Source organism: Martes martes (genome assembly GCF_963455335.1).
Source record: "Martes martes genome assembly, chromosome: 14".
Lineage (NCBI taxonomy): Eukaryota > Metazoa > Chordata > Mammalia > Carnivora > Mustelidae > Martes > Martes martes.
Genome location: NC_137902.1, coordinates 73,368,807 through 73,389,994, shown reverse-complemented (window position 1 = coordinate 73,389,994; position 21,188 = coordinate 73,368,807). Strand labels below are relative to the sequence as shown.

Below are 21,188 nucleotides of genomic sequence, written 5' to 3'. Positions count from 1 at the left end.
GGCTCCCTCCTCTGTGGGGAGCCTGCCTCTCCTTCCCCACTTGTGCTCTCTGGCTTCCTCTGTCTCTCAAATAAATAAAATCTTAAAAAAAAAAAAAAAGGAACATTCAAAATTAAAAAACTTCTACCAATGTCAAGAGAATAAAAAGACAAGTCACAGACTGTGAGAAAATATTTCCAAAAGACATACCTGATAAAGGACTGTTATCTAAAATATATAAAAAACTCGTAAGACTCAAAAATAAGAAACAAACCAACCCTAAATTAAAAAATGAGTAAAAGGCCTGAACAGACACTGCACGAAAAAAGACACACAGATGGCAAGTAAACATACTGAAAGGTGTTCCACATCATACATCACTATGTACTGCAAATTAAAACAATGAGATACCACTGCACACCTATTAGAGGAGTGAAAATCTCAAATACTGACAATACCAACTGCTGACAACAGAAACTCTCATTCATTGCCGGGGGGGAAGCAAAATGTACAGCCAATGTGGATACAGTCAGTTTGGAGGATTTTTTTACAAAATTAGACATATTTTTACCATATAATCCAGCAACTGTGCTCCTTGGTATTTATGCAAATGAATTAAAAACTTACATCCACACAAAAACCTGAACATGGATGTTTATACTAGCTTTATTCATAACTGTCAAAACCTGGAAGCAACCAAGATGCCCTTTAGTAGGTAAATGGGAAAATAAACTGTGGTCCATTCAGACAATGAAGTATTAATCCACGCTAAAAAAAAAAAAAAAAAAAGCACTATCAGGCCATCAAAAGATGTGGAGGAAACATAAATGCATATTACCAAATAAAAGAAGCTGATCTGAAAAGGCTATATATCGTATGATTCCAACAATATGACATTCTGGAAAAGGCCGAACTATGAAGACAGTATACATTTGTCCAAAGCCAGAGAATGTGTCACACCAAGAGTGAAGCCCAATGCAAACCACAAACTCTGGTGATAATTATGTGCCAGGGGAGGGTCATCAGTTACAAGGAAGGGACCACTGTGGTGGGGCTGTCAACAGCAAGGGAGGTTGTGTTGGGGCGGCAGAGGGAGTGCATGCGAACTCTGGACTTTCTGCTCAGTTTTGCTATGAACCTAACACTGCTCTAAAAAATAAAGCTCATTAATTTAAAAAAAACAAAAAACAAAGAAACCAACTACTGCTATGGGAATATATGTGACCAAAAAGAGTACACTCCCCCTCCAAAGAGTTAATACAATCCCTCTTAAACAGCTGCTCAAGCTTATACCTGATTGCCCCCTTTTAAGACTTACTCACATTTCAATTTTCTTTGACAGAATTAAGTAGCATTAATGTTAAATGGAAAAACATATTGTATTTCTATCTTAAATTATATCTACACACTAAAAGTGGGGACTTGGATTCCTCAATTAGTGGACGGCTACAGAGCTGTGGAGTCTGTGTGTACACACACACGGTAAGGATTTTTGTTTTTTTAAGATTTTATTTATTTATTTGACAGAGAGAGGGGAACACAAGCAGGGGGAGAGGGAGAAGGGGACTCCCCAGTGACCAGGGAGCCTGACGTGGGACTTGATCCCAGGACCCCAAGATCATGACCTGAGCCAAAGGTAGATGCTTAACTGACCGAGCCACCCAGGCATCCCACAATAAGGGTTTTTTGTTTGTTTTTGTAATTCTAAAGACCAATTCTAAAGACATCAAAGTAGGGACGCCTGGGTGGCTCAGTTGGTTAACCAGCTGCCTTCGGCTCAGGTCATGATCCCAGCATCCTGGGATCGAGTCCCGCATCGGGCTCCTTGCTCGGCAGGGAGCCTGCTTCTCCCTCTGCCTCTGCCTGCCTGTGCTCACTCTCTCGCTCTCTGACAAATAAATAAATAAAATCTTAAAAAAAAAAAAAAAGATGTCAAAGTAAATACATAAGAGTATTTAAGGTCCAACTTTCATCAGAAGCCATTAAAGGTATGTACCAGGTTCTATACAGTAAATCAGTAATTTTTCTGAAGTTGGTTTCATTTCAAAAACACACTGCTCTTTGCTGTCTTAGAGAATAAGTCTTACAAGTGTTCTAGGCCATCTGCTAGGAATTGATTTACTCGTTAGTATAGGCCCCATAGGTATTTAAAATAATAAAATCCCCAGCTTCCCCGTGAACACACCTGAGTCCTAAGGATGGCATAAGAACTTTTCTGGGTTTCATTCCCAAGCTTCTTCAAAGCAAAGCTGCTCTATGATTAAGCCTAAAATACTGGCAACAGAAAATGGGTAGGAACATATGTGTCTGAATGAAGGAGGAAGGGAGTGAGTGTGTATGTTGGCATGGAGGGCCGGAATAAGAGAGAATATCAAGTCCGGGAGAATAAAAAGGAAAGAATGTTGGGGGGAAAAATCACTTCTCAGTTTACTCCATTCCTAATTTGAAACCACCCCACATAATTTTTTTCAGAAGATTGCTACATTCCACTCTATGCTCCCATGTAGCTTTCTCTGTCATGAACATTCCATAAACAAAGTTGGGAGGTTTAAGACTCCATGAAAGGACGGACCAAGATTTTAACAAAAGAATGCAATCTTTTGGTGAGAAGATGTAAATGGTTTTTTAGAGGAGGAACTGCCAGGGCAATCAGCAGTAAGGCACGTTCAATAACTACTGCACCTGTAGCTTTTACCTTTGGGGGACATAAAACCACGAGCATTTGCCCAAAGGAATAGGACTTCCTCCCAGAGAAATGCACATGCCCACAAAAATATGAATCCAGCTGTGGGAGCTCACTCTCTAACGTCCCCAGAATTCCTCTCGGAACTGTTTTTGTCTGACATCCTGAGAACAGTCCACTAAACTACTGTCCCACACTTGTCTCTATCTCCTGCATCAATCACATGTATCCTAGGGAAGTCTAATGATTTTACCCTAGTGAGTCTTATATTTAAAATGTCTTAACAGATTAATTAACATTTAACATTTGCATACGTAATTTCAAATTAATAATTCAGATGTCTCATAATTTGCTTTGAGCTTATTTTTTTGCATCTTTCTATTCCTGTGCTTTCTATATTCTTTTTTTTTTTAAGATACTATTTATTTATTTGACAGAGAGACATAGCGAGAGAGGGAACACAAGCAGGGAGAGTGGGAGAAGGAGAAGCAAGCTTCCCAAGGAGCAGGGAGCCCAATGCGGGGCTCGATCCCAGGACCCTGGGATCATGACCTGAGCCGAAGGCAGACACTTAACGACTGATCCACCCAGGCGCCCCTGCCTTCTATATTCTGATCCATCAACTAACACAGTTTTCTACTAGTCACATTTCTCAAATTAACTTCTATCACTACTTGTAGTGACTATTCTTTCTCTACAACTCGTACCAGAACGGTCTCCCAAAGAACAAGGAATACAAAGACATGAAATAGGACACCTTTAACTCTGCTTTCTTCCGATAAATAGGCATTAAGCTTGGGATGTCACATTTCCCAAAACGTTACAAAAACCACTATAAAAGATACGCACATTTTGGCTTTAAAAAAAAACACCCAGAAAATGCAAACTATTAATGCAAATATAAGAAAACAAATGAGTAATCTGTACTAATATATATAGAAATACACAGTTGGAATCCTAATGTCTGAGGGTTGAGATGTGGTCAAGCCCTCTCATTTTAAAGTAAGAAAAAGGCAAGTGCGTTATGGATGCTACCTCGCAGGGTAAGAATGCAGGTCTCTGAACAGCTCCCCTCCCCTTTTACTTACATAAGTCTGTAAGGAGATCTTATCAAATCTTCAATAAAAAACTAAATTTAATTTGAAGTCTAAAATTATGTTGTTAAATGAGGATTGAGGACTATGTATGTGTTCAATTTAGGTAAAATACCCCAAGAAGGTACTTAAAAGTCATTCAAAAAGCTCAACCAGAAAAACAACTAATAATTGAATGTTCTTCCTCTAAATGTCCTCAGCTTAGATCTTTCTAAGCTCTTAATCCATGTTTCACACTCAACTAGTATTACACAAAGTGTATTTTTAAACATGATCCAAGAATATCAAATCAAGCTTTAGACAACTCAGACAATTCCCATACTTATATAAGCACACATATAAACATGAAGTGCCAGAGACAGGAGATGCTCTGGGAAGAAAATAACCAGGAAAAACAAATATATTTTTTAAGTCTACTAATATACCTGATTGAAACATCAGCTCCAATGAGGCATCAGTTTGACAGCTTAGCACAAATGTATAACTAAAATCACTTTAGCATCGTTTTTTCTCAAGCAAAAATATAAAAGAAATAACTTCTGCTTCCAGCCACAGGGACTGGGTTTACCTTCCTGCCTTCAACTCCTCTAAAGCCAGAAACAATAAATGAGACAGCCGTTCTGAGACACTGCACTAGGCAGAGCCTGAGTGAGGCAAGGTAAACCCTAAGGCCCTCACAGTTCACCGCCTAATTTCCAGGGAGCAGCACAGGGAAGGGGAGCCCACAGCGAGCACGACAATCTTCCTGAGAATGTGAGACAGGACTGAGAACTTAAGGAGGCCACACTGGGGGGAGCTCACAGGGCAGAGTTCCAGAGAACAGAGATGTACAGGGACTGCCCTCGAGCCTTCGGCTGGTACTGATCAGCATGTGCATGTGAGAACTATCCAAATCCAGGGAAATCACTGGAAAAGAACAAGTGAAAAAACTTCCCAGAGGTAGCACAGGGCCAGGAAGAGTCTGCTTCCATAAGCCAGACTAGGAAAACCTCAAAATGTACAGGGTACCAAACAGATGCTCTAGAGGAACTGCCTCCATAGTGGGGCGAAGTCAGCCCCCAAAAGACAGTATTACAAAAACAAAAAGGCAAACCACAGACCAGGAGTATCTATCTGTAAGACATAAATCTGAGAAAGGACTTATACCTAGAATATATGCAAAGAACTCTTCTAACAATAAAAGATGATAAACAACCCAATTACAAAATGGCAAAAGGTGTAAACAGACCCTTCACCAAAGTAAACAGAGGGAGGGTAAATGAGTACATGGAAAGACGGCCAAAATCAATAGTGTTTAGGGAAATGCAAACTAAAACTACCTTGAGAAGCTACGACACACCTACTAGAATTGCTAAAATTAAAAAGCCCTCCCTCATCAAGCTTCCGCCAGCATTGTGCAACAGCTGAGCTTTCAGACACGGACGGGAAGAGCCTGGCAGTGTTTTCAGAATGTAAACATTCCCTTCCATATGACTCAGCTAGTCCATCTTTAGGTCTTACCCAAGAGAAATGAAAAGCAATGTCCATACCGAGACAACCAAAATTCACAGCAGCTTCGTTTGTTATAGCCTCAAACTGGAAACAGCTAAATCTTGGTCGTATGGAGAATGGATGAGCTAACTGTGGTGTATCTGTACTGAGGAATACTATTCAGTCTTAACAAGGAGTGAACTACGGATACCACAACAACGTAGATGGATCTCACACCCATTACACTGAGTGAAAGAAGCTAAACCAAAAAATGTACACAAGCATACAGTTCCATTATATAACAGTCCAGAAAAAAAAATCATCTATAGTAACAGAAAGCAGATGAGGTGTGTGGATGGAGGGTGGGATGAGCCACAAGGAAATCTTTGCATGTGACGGATATTTCGTTATCTTGGTTGTGGTGATGGCTTCATGCATACATATGCATGCAAAAACTCATCAAATTGTACACTTTAAATGTGTGCCATTTACTTTACATCAATAAAACTGTTTTTAGGAAATTAAAACAAGTACTAAGAGTGGATACGCTGAGGTTATGGAAAGAAGTCTTAAGTGACCAACCTCAAAGACTCCTACTCCCAAAAAGCCTTTACCAAACTCCACAGATCAAATTAATTCTCCTTTAGCACTTTTAAAAAAAAATGTGTTTTAGTGCTATTACATAAATATCCTCCAAACTAGAACATGGGTTCCCTGAGACAGTAATTTAAATGTTTACCCTCTAGTGCCTGCATAAACCACCGGAGTAGAGTCTGAGTAACACCAAAACCAGCACTTCAGAGAATGTGCTAAAATCTAGGAGAAAGATATTAGCCCAAATTGAAGTTGTAGCACTAAGCGTCAAGAAAAGTGGGAGGAACAGATGTAAAACTGGAATAAAACAAACCAACAAAACCAGAACACAACCAGGTGAGCAGATGGAGAAGGTGAGGGATGAGGTGAGGGATGCTCAAGCAGTTTGTGGCTCAGATGCCCGGGAGGATGTCAGATATTCCTTTAATGCGTACTGACCCCCACCTGGACCGCAGGTTTGTTCTTGGCACTGAAGGGTGAACACTGAAAGACAGTTCCAGACATCACAGGTCTGCAGTCCATCAAAAGTCAGAGTCTTCCCAGGAGCCAGCTGGACACGGGAAACAGAACTCAGAGCCCAGCCAGGCTAGTTATATTTTTAACCTTTAGTTAATCAGTTTCTTTCGACAAGCACTAACAGAGTTTCCTGCTATACCAACTTAGATTCCATGGAACCCTGACTTCACAAAGAGAGCAAAACAAGGAGCTGAGGACTTAGAATCTGCACACATTGCTAAGAACGTGAAAAGACCAAAACCCCCCATTTCCCTGGGCTACATATTGACCAAAGCAGCTGTTCAAAAAAAATCACTTGTTACCACTACACGTGTATTTCAGTGCTGCCATCTTATGTTAAAACACAGAACTACACAACATTAAAAAGCCATATCCTTACTCAACAGCGAACTCTGAAAATATCAAAAAGATGTGAGTCAATGATAGGTAGACAAAAGTTAATGAGACTTTAATGACAGTAATGAATATTTACAGCAGTTTATTTTGGTGTCGGAGAACACACATGATGAAGTGGAAGCTCTCACGAGGCTAGCAATTCAGTTCAGAATGTAAACCTTACTTTATTTTTAAAATATTTTGTTTATTTATTTGAGAGAGAGAAAGAGTGCATGCACAAGCAGGAGGAGAGAGAGAGAGAGGGAAAGGCAGACTCCCCACTGAGCAGGGAGCCCGATATGGGGCTCAAACCCAGTACCCTAAGATCATGACGTGAGCCGAAGGCAGATGCTTAACCAACTGAGCCACCCAGGAGCCTCTAAGCCTTACTTTAAAAAAGTAGGACACTTCCTGCTTATTGAATTCTTTATTGAACTTCCCAACCCAGAAAGATAAAAATACATCAACAGACGTAATGGGGAAGGGAAGAGTAGAATAAAATCCAATAGGTCTCATCTCTTCTGTAAATCCAATCTGCTTCTTTTCAAGATTTTATTTCTTAGAGAGAGAAAGCAGGAGCGGGGGGGGGGGGGGGGGGGAGGGAGGGACAGAGGGAGAGGGAGAAGCAGACTCCCTGCTGAGCAGGGAGCCCGATGTGGGGCCCCATCACAGAACCCTGAGATCATGACCTGAGCCAAAGTCACATGCTTAACCAACCGAGCTACCCAGGCATCCCCCAATCTGCTTTTCTAATCACAGCTGCTTAAGCAGCAAAAGCTGTTTAAATTTGCTTAAATAAAAGATGCACTGGTCTAAACTTTAATCCCATCACTGATATGATAGTTCAAGAAAGAAAATAAAATTCCAGGTCCCAATACTCAGCCAGAATGTTGACACTTGCCAATTAACATTATTTGCAACCTTCAGTTTCTCTGTGAAAGTAAAACCATGCTCTTAAAATTATGTTGAAGAAATAGAAACACTGAAGACCATCTCTGATTTAATAGCACTATAAAAAGGTAAACTACCTGTGCACACAGTACCATCTCATTGTGGGATAGAGGAGGGAACAGGGAAAGCAAGGGTAGCCTGGGGACTGTAGAAGTGAAAGACATTTCCCTCAGATGATAGATAACGACAAAATATTGCCCATATATAAACATACTCATTTACAGACTCTAATCCAAACACAAGGAAAAACTTAAGAGTCAGAAGAAAAAAAGGTTAATGTTTTGATGGAATAGATCAGAACAAGTACAAAGACTGAAGACTCTATTACAATCTTACTCTACAACACTTGCGTGTGCTATGAACGCTGAGGGAGGCTGTGTATGTGGAAGAGGGGATGGTATGTGGGAACCATAACTTCCATCCCAAATTTTGGTGTAAACTTAAAATTGCCCTGAAAAACAAAGTCTATTAATTTTTTAAGCCTGTTATTCTGAGTTTATGTCAGTTTTCTTTAGAGGTACTCTTGGCTAACTGCTTACCCTAACTGTGTATAAAACCAGTCAGTACTAGTCTGGGTTTGGATAGAAATCTGACAGATGTCTCTAAATACACTTGCTTCCCTTGATCTATTTAAGACAATTTAATCTTGATTCAGCTACATAATTTTTTTTTTAAAACCCTAAATCAGTCTTTTTGTACAGAGATAACCAGTCCCTGAGAAGTACCTTCCAGTTTCTTCAGAATTACTGCTGACTTTCCTTCCTCAGGTCGAAAAGGAGGTAACTTCCCATCATACAAGGTCAAACTCTCCTTCCTTTAACTTTTTATAATGTTTCACAATCTCACGTGAATGAGTACACCACTACCCAGGGCTTTTACATACATTTCTATTTTCTCTAGATAGTAAGAGTCACAAGTGCAATGAGTCTGTCATATGCCTCACTGTTTCCAGGTCCTATAACACTACCTAACACATACCAGCAGGTGTTTTAAAATATTGTTGAATGAATCTTCTCTTCAATTCACAAAGGAGTAATCATGCAAAGGGAGTAGTCTTTCCTCATCCTGACAATGAAAACATCCCATTACATACTGGGGCTCTAAAAACATTATCTCATTTCATTATCACAACAACTTCGTGAGTCGGGAGACACAGCCCCCCCCCCCCCGCCCCCGGTCAGAAGTAAGGAACCTGCAGCCTTGATCAAGAAGCAGGACTCCAACTAAATTCAAGCATCTGCCCACAACCTCACGCTACCTCTACATCTGATTCCACACGCCATGCATGAAAATCAACTTCAGCAGCGTCTAAGTATAGAGATAATACGACGAAGTAATCAATTAGTTGCATTTAGTAAATTAGTAAATTCTTCGAAAATTATTCCCACTTTTACCAAAAGATTATTTTATTCTTTCCCCCCTTTTCCCTTTTACTAAATACCAGACTGTTTTACAATTTTTATTGAAGTATAATGGAACTACCATAAAATCCACCTGGTTTTAACTGTTGATTTCGATGAATCTTTTTTTAAAAGATTTATTTATTTGAGAAAGAGAGAGAGAGAGAGAGAGCATGAGCGGGGCAGAGGAGGCAGAGGGAGAGGGAGAAGCAGGCTCCCCATTGAGCAAAGAGCTGGACTTAGGGCTCGATCCCAGGACCCTGAGATCATGACCTGAGCAGAAGGCAGACGCTTAACCATCTGAGCCACCCAGGCACCCCTACTTAGATGAATTTTAGTGAATAATAGAGCTGCGTGTGCAAACTTCACAATCCAGTTCGGGACACTTCCATGGCCCTAAAGACTTTCCCGTACCCAACCACAGCCAATCTCGGCTCCCACGTCCAGATCCGGGAAGCCACTGACGGACTTCCATCTCTAATGTTTGGCCTTTTCTAGAAATTTCAAATAAACATAATCATGCAATGTACAGTTTTATGCAACCAGCTTCTTTCTGTTAGCATTATGTTTTTGAAGTCTTTGGTTTTGTCGCGTGTGCCAGTAGTTCCTACTCTTTAACTGCCGAGTAGTACTCCATCCCATCGACACACCACCTTGTGTTCACCCATCTGGCTGCTGGTGGGCGTCTGAATTGTAGACTGTAGCATTATTCATAATAGCTAAAAACTGTAAACAGTCACACAGAAGTCTTTGTAGACATGTAGTTTCTTTTCTATAGGGTACTTAGGACTAAATTTCCTACATCATATGGTAGATATATGTTTAACTTCCAAAGAAGCTGCCAAACTTTTCCAAAGTGGCTGTATTAATTTTACATTCCCACCAACAAAGTACAGAATTTCCACTTTCTAGACATCTTGCCAACATTCAGGACAATCTTTATTTTTTAATTTATATTTTAGCCAATAAATAAAGAAAACACCCAGTCTTTTCCTCCTGCATTTCTGCTTTACTCTCACAACACACTCCTACCACTCTGGACACTTCCGGTCAATAAACACGTGGGGCATTTTCCCCACACCAAGCAGATCTCTGCATTCCAGCTAGGTATCCGGCAATTTACCTCAATTCTGACACTGTGTCCCTGGAGACAGCACCCGAGTCCACGAAGGGCTCAGGCCCATGAGACTGCCTCTCCTGCCCCCTCCAGGTACCAATGGCAAGTAGGTCTCAGGCTACCCACAACTTCTGTTCACCTTGGCTACAAATCAAAGGTTCCCACAACCCCTTCCTCAGGTTTACTAACTTGCTAGAGCAGCTCTCAAAACTCAGGGAAACACATTTACCAGTTTATTATAGAAAGATATGATGAAGGATAGAGATGAATGTCCACATGGGAGATGGGAAGGGCCGGTATGCGGGATGGGACATAGGACTTCCACAACCTCTTCAGGCAAGTCACTCTCTCAGCACTGCTACCTACTTATCTATCAACCCAGAAGCTCCATAAACCTTAAACATTTTAGGGTTTTTATCACATAGCCATGATTGATCATTATTGCCATTTCCAGCCTTTTTCCCTTCTTAAGACAATGGGGCTCGGGGCTGAAAATTCTAAGCTTCTACTGATGGCTTGGTCTTTCAGTGACAACTCATCCTGGAGCTGTCCAGGGTCCCACTCAAAGCTGCCTCATTAGAATAAAAGACACTGATCACCCAGGAAACCACATGGTTTCAGGAACCCTATGTCAAGAACCTGGGGCAGAGACCAATATATATTTTTTCTACTATTTCACAGCCAGTTTGGGGGTATACTGATGGTATTTCACTGTGGGTTTTTTTTCCTTTGTTTTTTTTTAAAGATTTTATTTATTTATTTGACAGAGAGAGAGAGAGAAACAGCGAGAGAGGGAATACAAGCAGGGGGAGTGGGAGATGGAGAAGCAGGCTTCCTGCTGAGCAGGGAGCCTGATGCGGAGCTTGATCCCAGGACCCTGGGATCATGACCTGAGCTGAAGGCAGACGCTTAACGACTAAGACACCCAGGCACCCCTCACTGTTCAATGATGGTGAGCATCCTTTCACGTGCTTATTTGCCATCTTAACTGTCTGTTAAAATCTCCTGCTTTTTAAAAACTGGGTTGTCTCCTTATTGAGATGTAACATCCTATGCATTCTGGATTCAAATCCTTAATCATATATGTATATTTTACAAATACTTTCTCTATGTCTACAATTTATCTTCTCATTTTCCAAATAGTATTTTTAGAAGCACAAAAATTTTTAATTTTGATGAAGTCCATTTTATCAATTTTTTGATGGATCAAGCTTTTGAGTGTTTTAGTATGAAATCTTGGCCTAATCCAAGATTGTGAAGATTTACTCCTAGGTTTTCTTCTAAGAGTTTCATAGTTTTATCTCTTACCTTTAGGTCGCTGATCCCACATTTTCTTCAGAAAGATTTCCAATTTTACACTTAAATCTATGACCCATTTTTGTGTACAGTATGAACTACAGGTCTAAATGTCATTTTTTAACATATGGACACCCAACTGTTCCAGCACCATCTGCTGAAGACTATCCTTTTTACTCCAGTATACTCCCTTAGCATCTTTGTCAAAAACTGACCATGTAACAGTCTATTATTGACTTGATTCTATTCATTGATCTATCGGTCTATGGCTACAGTTTTATAGTAAGCTTTGAAATGAGGTAATTAAAAGTTTTTGTTGCTGTTGTTCTTTTTCAAAATTGTTTTAGCTCTTCAAGGTTCTTTTGCATTTCTGTACAAATTTTAGAGTAAGCCTCTCAACTTCTACAAAGGGACCTACTGAAACTGTGATAGGGACTGCATTCAGTCTATAGATGATCAACCTGTCTTCCAATCCATAACAATAGCATATCTCTCCATTTATTTGGGCCATCTGTAATTTCCCTAATGTTTCATAGTTTTCAGGGTACAAATATTTTGAAACAATAACTTCTCAAGCTTTAAATCATTTTGAAGCAAAAATAACTTCTCAAACTTTAAATCTGGTATCAAATCGTAGTAGCAAATCCTGCAAAAATTATTTACGAATCTTTCTGACACAATCTTAAGTTTGCAATTCCTACATTCAACAACAGGATAACAATGAAGAAACAGCAAAAATCTGTTCTCTTATGAAATTAACAGGTTATAAACCACTCATAAAACTAAGCAGGAAAGAAGTTAATGCCTACATCAAAGACGGAACCTGCTTTGACTATACTACCCCACGAAAAGCGTCTGGTAGCAGAAACTAAATACTCAATCTAGTTTTCTTCCCTAACTCCCATCAAACCCAAGAAAATTTCCTAGAGTCATACCCACACACACACCCCTCTCTCTCTCTACATGTGTGTATAAAACTTAGTACTGCAAACACAAATACAAAATCTTCAGTCTTTGTCTCATCTTCACAGCATTTTTACCTCTAATTATAAATGTATAAGCTCTCACAGAAGCATATTATCAAATAAAATGGAGTGAGTTAGTTAGGTTCCATCACAGGTTTAAATTATGAAAAGTTTTTTTTTTAAACCTTGAAAAGTTGAAAAGTATGAATGTTAACAAAGGCTTTTCCATGAGAAACTCTCATTCAAAATAAAAACATTTCGCATTTCTACCAGAAGCCATGTGCAATTACACGATTTATAACAGCAAAAACAGAAACTATCCAAATGTCCACTGACAAGAAAAGACGCTCTAAACTGCGGTACTTCTTTACTGAATATCAGACATTACTGAATATTACACTATAGTAAAAATGTTTAGTTTTTGACTTTGTAAATGTAATGCTAAAGGGAAAAAAAAAAAACAAGTCCCAGAAGACAATGAGCATATAACTCTGGGCTAAACTAAACAAACTGTTTACACACACACACACATTTATAATAAAGACTATTTTTAAACAGGCAAAGCAATGATATCCACCAACCTGAGAGGAGCAGTCACAGGGGATGAGGAGTAGAGGGGGCAAGAGGCAACAGGAAAAGGGAACCACCGCACGTGCTAATCATTAGTAATGCTCTATAGTTGTTGGGTTGAACAAAGGGTTTAAACGTTTTATAACTCACGTTATGTCATCTAATTCTTCCATAAGCCTAAATATTATGTTAAAATATTTTTTAAAAAACACAAGCAAAACCTATTTTTAAAAATTCATCCATTATAAAACATTTTCAAGAAGCTTAACTGGGCACTAAAGAGAATACATATCAAAAAAAGTTATTTTAAGTTTTTACCTTTGTTTCTGTTCAATTGCTTTGTCCAAGTGCTGGAAGATATCCTGAAACAGGGTGCAGCTGGATCGACTATTAATAGTATACCCATATCCTCTTTTCCAATATTGCTTCAGATCATTTAAATATTCTAATACCTAAAAATAAAAATTTCAAAAATCATTACTATGACAGTAACGTTAACAGATTCCCTGATTTAATGATTCTCAGAAAAGGTGACATTGTATAATTACCATTCTCCACAAAGTATAGTAGAATCTTAGCATTCACTGAGTTTGTATTTGTATTTTGAGCTTTTAAGAGTTGCCCCAAAAGTCCATGTCACGCAGAGATTTACGATGAAACAAGAAACCAAATTGTGGGAACGTGGGGGCCGGCATGCAAGAGCGAGTTAGTACTCATGGCCGATAACCCAGCATCCACGGACGCTCAGGACAGAAGGCTAAAGACAGGTGCTCACTTCCCCTTGCTGCTAAAATTACTTTCAAGCAAAAATATATACAGGAAAAAAGAGAGAAACAGAAGAATCTTCATTGTACCACAGGAAGATGTGAACAATGGATCAGGAACTTTTAAAATTTTATAAAGCTAGAAACCAGATAGAAAACAAGTTACTTTGGTTTGTGTATCACTTTTGCAAAAATAGTAATAAAAGAAGATGAAGGATATAGAAAAGGAATGTATACTGGTATATTCTAAAGTGCAAATCGGCAAAATCCATAAAAGCATACATTTCTATGGCCTATTTAATTCCATTTCTTATGAAGTCATAGCCACAGATGAACACAAGACAGCATGTCTAAGAATGTCTTACAGCAGCACTGCTTATAGGGCAGGAGAAAGATTCCTGGAAATACCCAAATTTCATTAATAGGCAGATGGTTGACTTACCAATGGTATACACATACTATGGAATACTAGGCAGTTATTTAAAACTTGTATGCTGTAGGTCTACATGTACTGATATGGACAGATCTCTCTAAGACATACTGAATGAGAAGGGCAGGTTAAGAATAATTACAGTATAATACCATTTATTACCAAGACACACATACCTACAAAAACATTATACTGTTTACTGTTTAAAGAATGAAACAGATTGGAGCACCTGGGTGGCTCAGTTGTAGGTTAAGCCTCTGCCTTCGGCTCAGGTCATGATCTTAGGGTCCTGGGATCGAGCCCCGCATTGGGCTCTCTGCTCAGCAGGGAGCCTGCTTCCCCCTCTCTCTCTGCCTGCCTCTTTGCTTACTTGTGATCTCTCTCTCTCTGTCAAATAAATAAATAAAATCTTAAAAAAAAAAGTGATATAGATTATAAATAGCAGCACTGAAAAGGGTTAAAAGGTACACACTGAACAGACAGCAGGGACTGATCTCTGTGGAGCCTCTTGAATTACAACTGGTGATTAAGGCAGACTTTCTCTGAATGTTAAACTTTGTACTCATGTATCATATGATCAGATAAACACCAAAACCAGGGGAGTAAAACATGCCATGGAAAGAGATACAAGTTGGGCTCCTGGCTGACTCAAGTCAGTAGAACATGTGACTCTTGATCTTGGGGGAGGGGAGGTGAGAGTTCAAGCCCCACATTGGGTGTAGAGCTTACCTAAAAATAAAAATAGGTACAGGGCACCTGGGTGGCTCAGTGGGTTAAGTCTCTGCCTTCAGCTGGGGTCAGGATCTCAGGGTCCTGGGATCAAGCCCCACATCAGGCTCTCTGCTCAGCAGGGAGCCTGCTCCCCACCCCCACTTCTCTCTGCCTGCTGCTCTGCCTACTTCTCTCTCTCTCTCTGTCAAATAAATAAATAAAATCTTTTTTTTTTTTAATGGGTACAAGAGAAGACTGCAGTAATTGTTATTCTTCCTCAAAAAAGCCCCTAGAGAAACTAAGAGCAAGCCATAGTAAATTTAAGAGCAAAGAGCCATATACCAAAAACAAAACTAAACATACATTTAAAGAGGCAACTAAATCAAGAAGTTAGCAAAAGGGACAAAGTAAACATTTTTTTAAATGAAAGAATTAAAATTAAAAGAATTAAAGTTCTGCCAAATCCGTTCAAGAAATAAAACAGTATCAGAAATGAAAAAGGAGACATGCCTGAAGATTTTTTAAAAATCACATATGCATGCTATTGAAACGTTATCTCAAAAGGATCTGAAAATGTAAATGAAATAAGCAGTTTTTCTAGGAAAATATAAATTAGCCAAATTGACAGAGAAAAATCTGACTATACAAAATAACTAGAGATAAAAGTCTATCTGAAAGAGACCAGGCATATTTGGTTTAAAGTAGGAGTTTTACCAAAACTGCAAGAAGGGTTAGTTCCTAATAATTAAGTTATTCCAGGATACAGGAAAGGATGGAAAGTGATGTGGGAAACAAAGGCAGAAAAAAAATGATTAGTTTTCCTCACTACCTAGAGCCCACAGACAAGTCCTTGAAACTCAGGCAGAGTGACCTTCCTCTAGAGACTCAGCTGCCTGGATGTTGACACTTTGCTGAGGGCAACAGGCAATCTTAACCTGACCTCCAGGATCTTGTAAGTCTACTTTAACATATAAAAATTCCTTTGGAAATTTTCTTTATCTCTAAGCCCCCCAAGATACATGTTGGCAATCACCCCCCAAGCATATGGCCGACTGATATACATCTGAAGGGTCTCATGCCTCAGGTTTTATTAGACTGTAATAAATGACCTTTTCCCAACAACAGCTAGCCCCCTCAAGGTCTTGGAAACCTTGCTTCCAAAATTTCTTAGAGATTCACACCATCCCTAATCCCCTCCCAACTTGAAAGTATATAATGGGCCACTCCCCATGACCCCAATGCAACTCTTTCTGCCCACGGGTCCTGTCCCCGTGCTTTAATAACATCACCTTTTTGCACCAAAGACGTCACAAGAATACTTTCTTGGCCGCCAACTTCGAACCTTAACATTTTTCTTCTATCAGAAAGCTTCTCAACTCATTTTAGGAGCACAATGGAAGCCTGTACCCAAAACTGAACAAAGAAAGTACAGAGAAAAGGACCAGGAAAACTTCAGCCCGCTGCACTGCAATTCCTGTGCTCTCAACTACGGCTCTTAGTCACTGATGCACAAAGAAATCCCCTCCTTGTGTTCTAACCCCCCAGCCAGGAAAAGGAATAGGGCTGGGCCAGCAGTACCACTCACAGATGAGAGCCATGGCCATAAACAACCTCACTACAAACACAATTTAATGAATGTTTAATTCATTTAAACAATTTAATGAAATTACCAAAAAAATGTTTAATTTTTTAAATTTTGAATTTAATGAAATTACCAAAAAAAATTCAGCAGTCTACTGAAAGAAGGTACCATCTGTCATGATGAAGTAACACCAGGCATGCCCTCCGGACATACACAAGTAGAAAACAGGACAAAATATGTAAAACAAATGTTTTCAGTCATTGAGTATTGAGCACTGAACTGTGATCACAGAGAGGAGAAAAACAAAGCAAACCCTACAAACGCCCAGGTTTCTGCCTGGAGGCACTTTGAAACTGTGGCCTGCAGAGGTTGGGGGGTAGAGGGGGAAAGGGATGTCAGGCAGAATCATGCAGTCCTGCTGAGGAGAGGAGTCAGAATGCAGTATTAAGGGGCTGGAATTAGCAGGGCAGAGTATCAGGAAGGAAGAAGCTACACAGAAAAACCACTCCAGAAATCTGGGGGTCCTCTTGACTCTGTTGCTCAGTGTTATGGGAATTATAAGCTGAATTCCGGAGCTATCACAAGGCTGGGAGATATTCAAGTTCCAAGCAGCCTAAGTAGGAGAATTTCAGTAGACACCTGGACGACCCCAGAAGGGTCACACTTAATAGTAAAGGCATGTTTACAAATAAAGGTTTGTTTCTGAGTTTTGTAGGTCAGATCTAGAGCGTGAAACTCAGAAATAAACCTCAAAGGGATCAAGGTGACCCACAAGTAACCTAACAGCAAAATAAAACAAAATTCAGAACTCTATAAAGGAAGGCAACAAAATTTAGGCATTCAACAATATAATATTCACAATGTCCAGTAAATAAAAAATTGCTAGAAATACATGAAGAAACAAGAAATGTGAGCTCTAGCTAGAAGAAAAAGCAGTCTGTAAGAGAATTTATCTTAAGAAAGAAGGAATGCAAGGATGATTCAATACTAGAAAATGTACTAACAATTTACTATGTTCGAAGATTAAAAAAAAAATAAAAAGCACAATCATCTTCCTGGGTGGCAAAAATTCAGCACACATCCCTGATTTTAAAAACAATAAATAGAAGGCTTCAATAAGCAAGAAATAAATTTCCTTAATTGGTAATGATAACCGATGTGGGAAACAAAAGCAGAAGGAAATACAGTTCAAATTAAATGTCCTTATAACCTGCAGCCCACTGACAAATACTTGGGTAAGGCAGAGTATTAACATTCCTCTAGGAGGCTCCCAACTGTCTCCCGGTTAATGCCTTGCTAGAGGGAACAACCACCTCAGTTTGACAACAGCAAGGCCTCCAGTTTCTCCTGAGTCCTCTTCAGCATGTGAAAATCCTTCCAAAACTTCCCTCATCTTTACTTCCCCCAAGCCCAAAGTATACAATCAGTTCTCACAATCACGGGGCAGCAGCTTTTTCTGCCCATGGACCTGTCCCCATGCTTTAATAAAACCACCTTTTTGCACCAAAGATGTCTCAAGAATTCTTTCTTAGCCGTCCATTCCTCACCCCACCAACACACCAACATTCAAAAACTACATCAATAACTATAAGACTACTCCAAACATACATCACATTTTATGACAAAGAATTACAAGTGTTCTTCACTGGAAAATAAAAAAACCTTGGGTTTTAATAGGATGGAATAAGGATATACCTCTCTGTTCTCTCAAAATCACCCTAAAGAAAATGCATGAAGAAGAGAAATGCAAATGCCTTCGTCAAAGAGATTAAGAGACCTTTATCCCCCTGCCCACAGTCATAAACAAGGGAGGGCTCCCAAGTGCACTGAAAATCAAAACACCTCACAAAACCAGCGGAAGACAGATTCTCAAAGCACAGGGAACACTAGGAGGAGCACAATTAACACCTCTTAGCTTGAAACCAGGAGGCCACAGAATGAAGCCTGAGGGGAGCCTCCCTGCACAGTCTGTAACACGGCTCCCAGGAGACAGACTGGTGGTCAAGGTCAGCAGGAAGCACCTGCAGAGGATCTCAGAGGAAAGCAACTCTGAAGCGGAAGGAACACTACTCCCTTCTGAATAGCTGTTCATCCCCACTGGCCGGCTAGGGAGGAAGAAAAGCTGAACTTGCTGCAAAGACGAGTAATAATCAAAAAGGGGAACCAGCACAGCATCTATACAAACACACAAAAGAAAAAGAAAACTGCTATATACCTAAAACAGTCAGCCGAACAAAAACTGCTGAGTAAATGAACATACTACCACGAATTCCAAAGATTTAAAAAAATAAAGTCAAAAGCGGGAAAAAAAATATAAAAAGAAGACAGAAACATAAGCTGGGACATCAAAAATAGTTTGGCATTATTATCTAGTAAATTTGAAGTTCTACATAACCTGTGATCCAGCAATTCTACCACAGACCCAGACCTTCAGAAATATGTCTGCGTACACCCCAGCGGACCGACACGATAATGTTCTTAATAGCCCCAAACTGAAAACAGCCCAAACGTCTACCAACAAGACAATGGACTGGGGTGGGGTAAAAGTGATTAATTCATATAATGGAATACCATATAGCAATGAAAATAAGTGAACTATAGCGTCATCATAGGTAAATCTTAAAAAATGTTGAATAGAGGCATCTGGGTGGCTCAGTCGGTGAAGAACCTGCCTTCGGCTCAGGTCATGATCTCAAGGTCCTGGGAACAAGCACCGTCCCCACCCAGGGCTACCTGCTCAGCAGGGAGTTTGCTTCTCTCTCTGCCCCTCCTCCACAGCTCCGGCTCTTTCTCGCCACTCAAATGAATAAAATCTTAGCATAAAAACAAAGTTGAATAAAAACCAGATAAAGAAAAAAAAAGTACCTAGTTCATGTGTCATTTCTTCTATAAAGATCAACTGCCATTACACCAACTTTCTCCTTTATGTATCCCTATACCTAATTATAGCCATCCTATTGCCTTCCAATGGTTTGTGTCTTTCACTCCTTAAAGGGGACAATGCCTATGTTATGTTAGAATCTTCCACTCCAACCATGTGCCTAGCAGAGAGCAGGCACCCAAACAAGATTTGCTTTATGAAGGCACTTCATAAAGCAATTTTCACAAGGTTTTCACAAGGTTCACCAGCATTTCACAAGGTTCTGGATATCCAATAATCTCTGTGATTCTCAGAATTTAATAAATGTCTATTCACATTTAATTTTCAAAAAAAAATTTTTTTTTAAGATTTTATTTATTTATTTGACATACATAGATCACAAGTAGGCAGAGAGGCAGACAGAGAGAGAAAGGGAGGGAAGCAGGATCTCCGCTAAGCAGAGAGCCCGATGCGGGGGCTTGATCCCAGGACCCTGGGATCGTGACCTGAGCCAAAGGCAGAGGCTTTAACCCGCTGAGCCACCCAGGCGCCCCTTCAAAAATATTTTAATAAACAATTTCAAATGTGGAAAATAGTGACCCATAATATAATGAACCCCTATGTACCCATCATCCAATTTCAGTAACAATCATCATTTGGCTAATTATGTTTTAGTTATCTCCCACCATCACCACTGGATTCTTTTTTTTTTTTTTTTAAAGATTTTATTTATTTATGACAGAGATAGCAAGAGAGGGTACACAAGCCCAGGGGAGCTGGAGAGGGAGAAGCAGGCTCCCCGCTGAGCAGGGAGCTAGATATGGGGCTTGATCCCAGGATGCTGGGATCATGACCTGAGCCAAAGTCAGACGCTTAACAACTGAGCCACCCAGGCGCCCCACCACTGGATTATTCTAAAGTAAATTTAAATCTAAAGTAATTTCATCTGTAAATACTTCAGTATATAAACCTATTTTACAGGGAAAAGTTCTAAGCAGAGACAGAAGTTATTTTCTATCAAATCATTAAAAAAGAAAATAATCACAGGAAACATAAATCAAAAGAGAACTTTGTATTTTTAAATGAAGAAACTTACTCTTTTTAATATATAAAAAGGAAGCTCTTATTCAATTAGTCTTAGTCTACCTTAACCTAATCAAAAGTTGGAAATGGGACACAAACGCATGCTGCCAAAAAATAAATAAATAAAGCCCAGACGCCTGCAAAATGCTAATGTCTAAAAGACAAAAGGCTGCAGTACTTCTCTAGATTAAAGAAAACTAGAAAGACATGACAAGTAAATGCAATGAGTGATCCTTCATTAGACCATGAGTTTAAGGGGGAAAAAAAAGTCTAAATATAAACCTTTATTAAGACAAATGTGAAAACTTCAGTATTGGCTATGTACTATATAATACTGCACTATTACATATATACGTAAAATAATTATACTTTGCCTATGTAGCAGAATGTTCTTGTTTTTTAGATACATACTCAAGTATTTCAAGAAGTGCTTTGAAGTCTGCAAAGAAAAAAGATCATATATATGTGGCAGACAGAATAAATGCTCCCCAAAGATGTCCACATCCTAATCCCTAAAACCTATGACTATATTCTCTTTCATGATAAAAGGGAATTTGCAGGTATGCTGAAGGATCTTAAAATGAGAAAATTATTCTGGGCTACATACATGTGCCAACGTAATCACAAAGATCCCTATAAGGAGTAGTTACGAAGGATAGAGTAGGAGATATAACCATAGCAGCAGAGGTTTGTTTTTTTAAAAAATAAAAAAATGCAGGGGGCTTCTAGAGACTGGAAAAGGCAAGGA

General features: G+C 39.4%; 1 protein-coding gene across 2 annotated transcripts in view; it reads right to left on the bottom strand.

The window, feature by feature from the left end:
* The window catches only part of MINPP1 (multiple inositol-polyphosphate phosphatase 1), a 48,487-nt gene that overhangs the window by 15,628 nt on the left and 11,671 nt on the right, over nt 1-21,188 (bottom strand). Inside the window, exon 4 of one of the 2 annotated variants that reach the window (XM_080823599.1) lies at nt 13,329-13,462. The exons of the other annotated variant lie outside the window; for it this stretch is intronic. Within the exon in view, the coding sequence (XP_080679725.1) occupies nt 13,329-13,462 (134 nt within the window). The remainder of the gene's footprint in view (nt 1-13,328; nt 13,463-21,188) is intronic. 2 annotated transcript variants of the gene reach the window in all.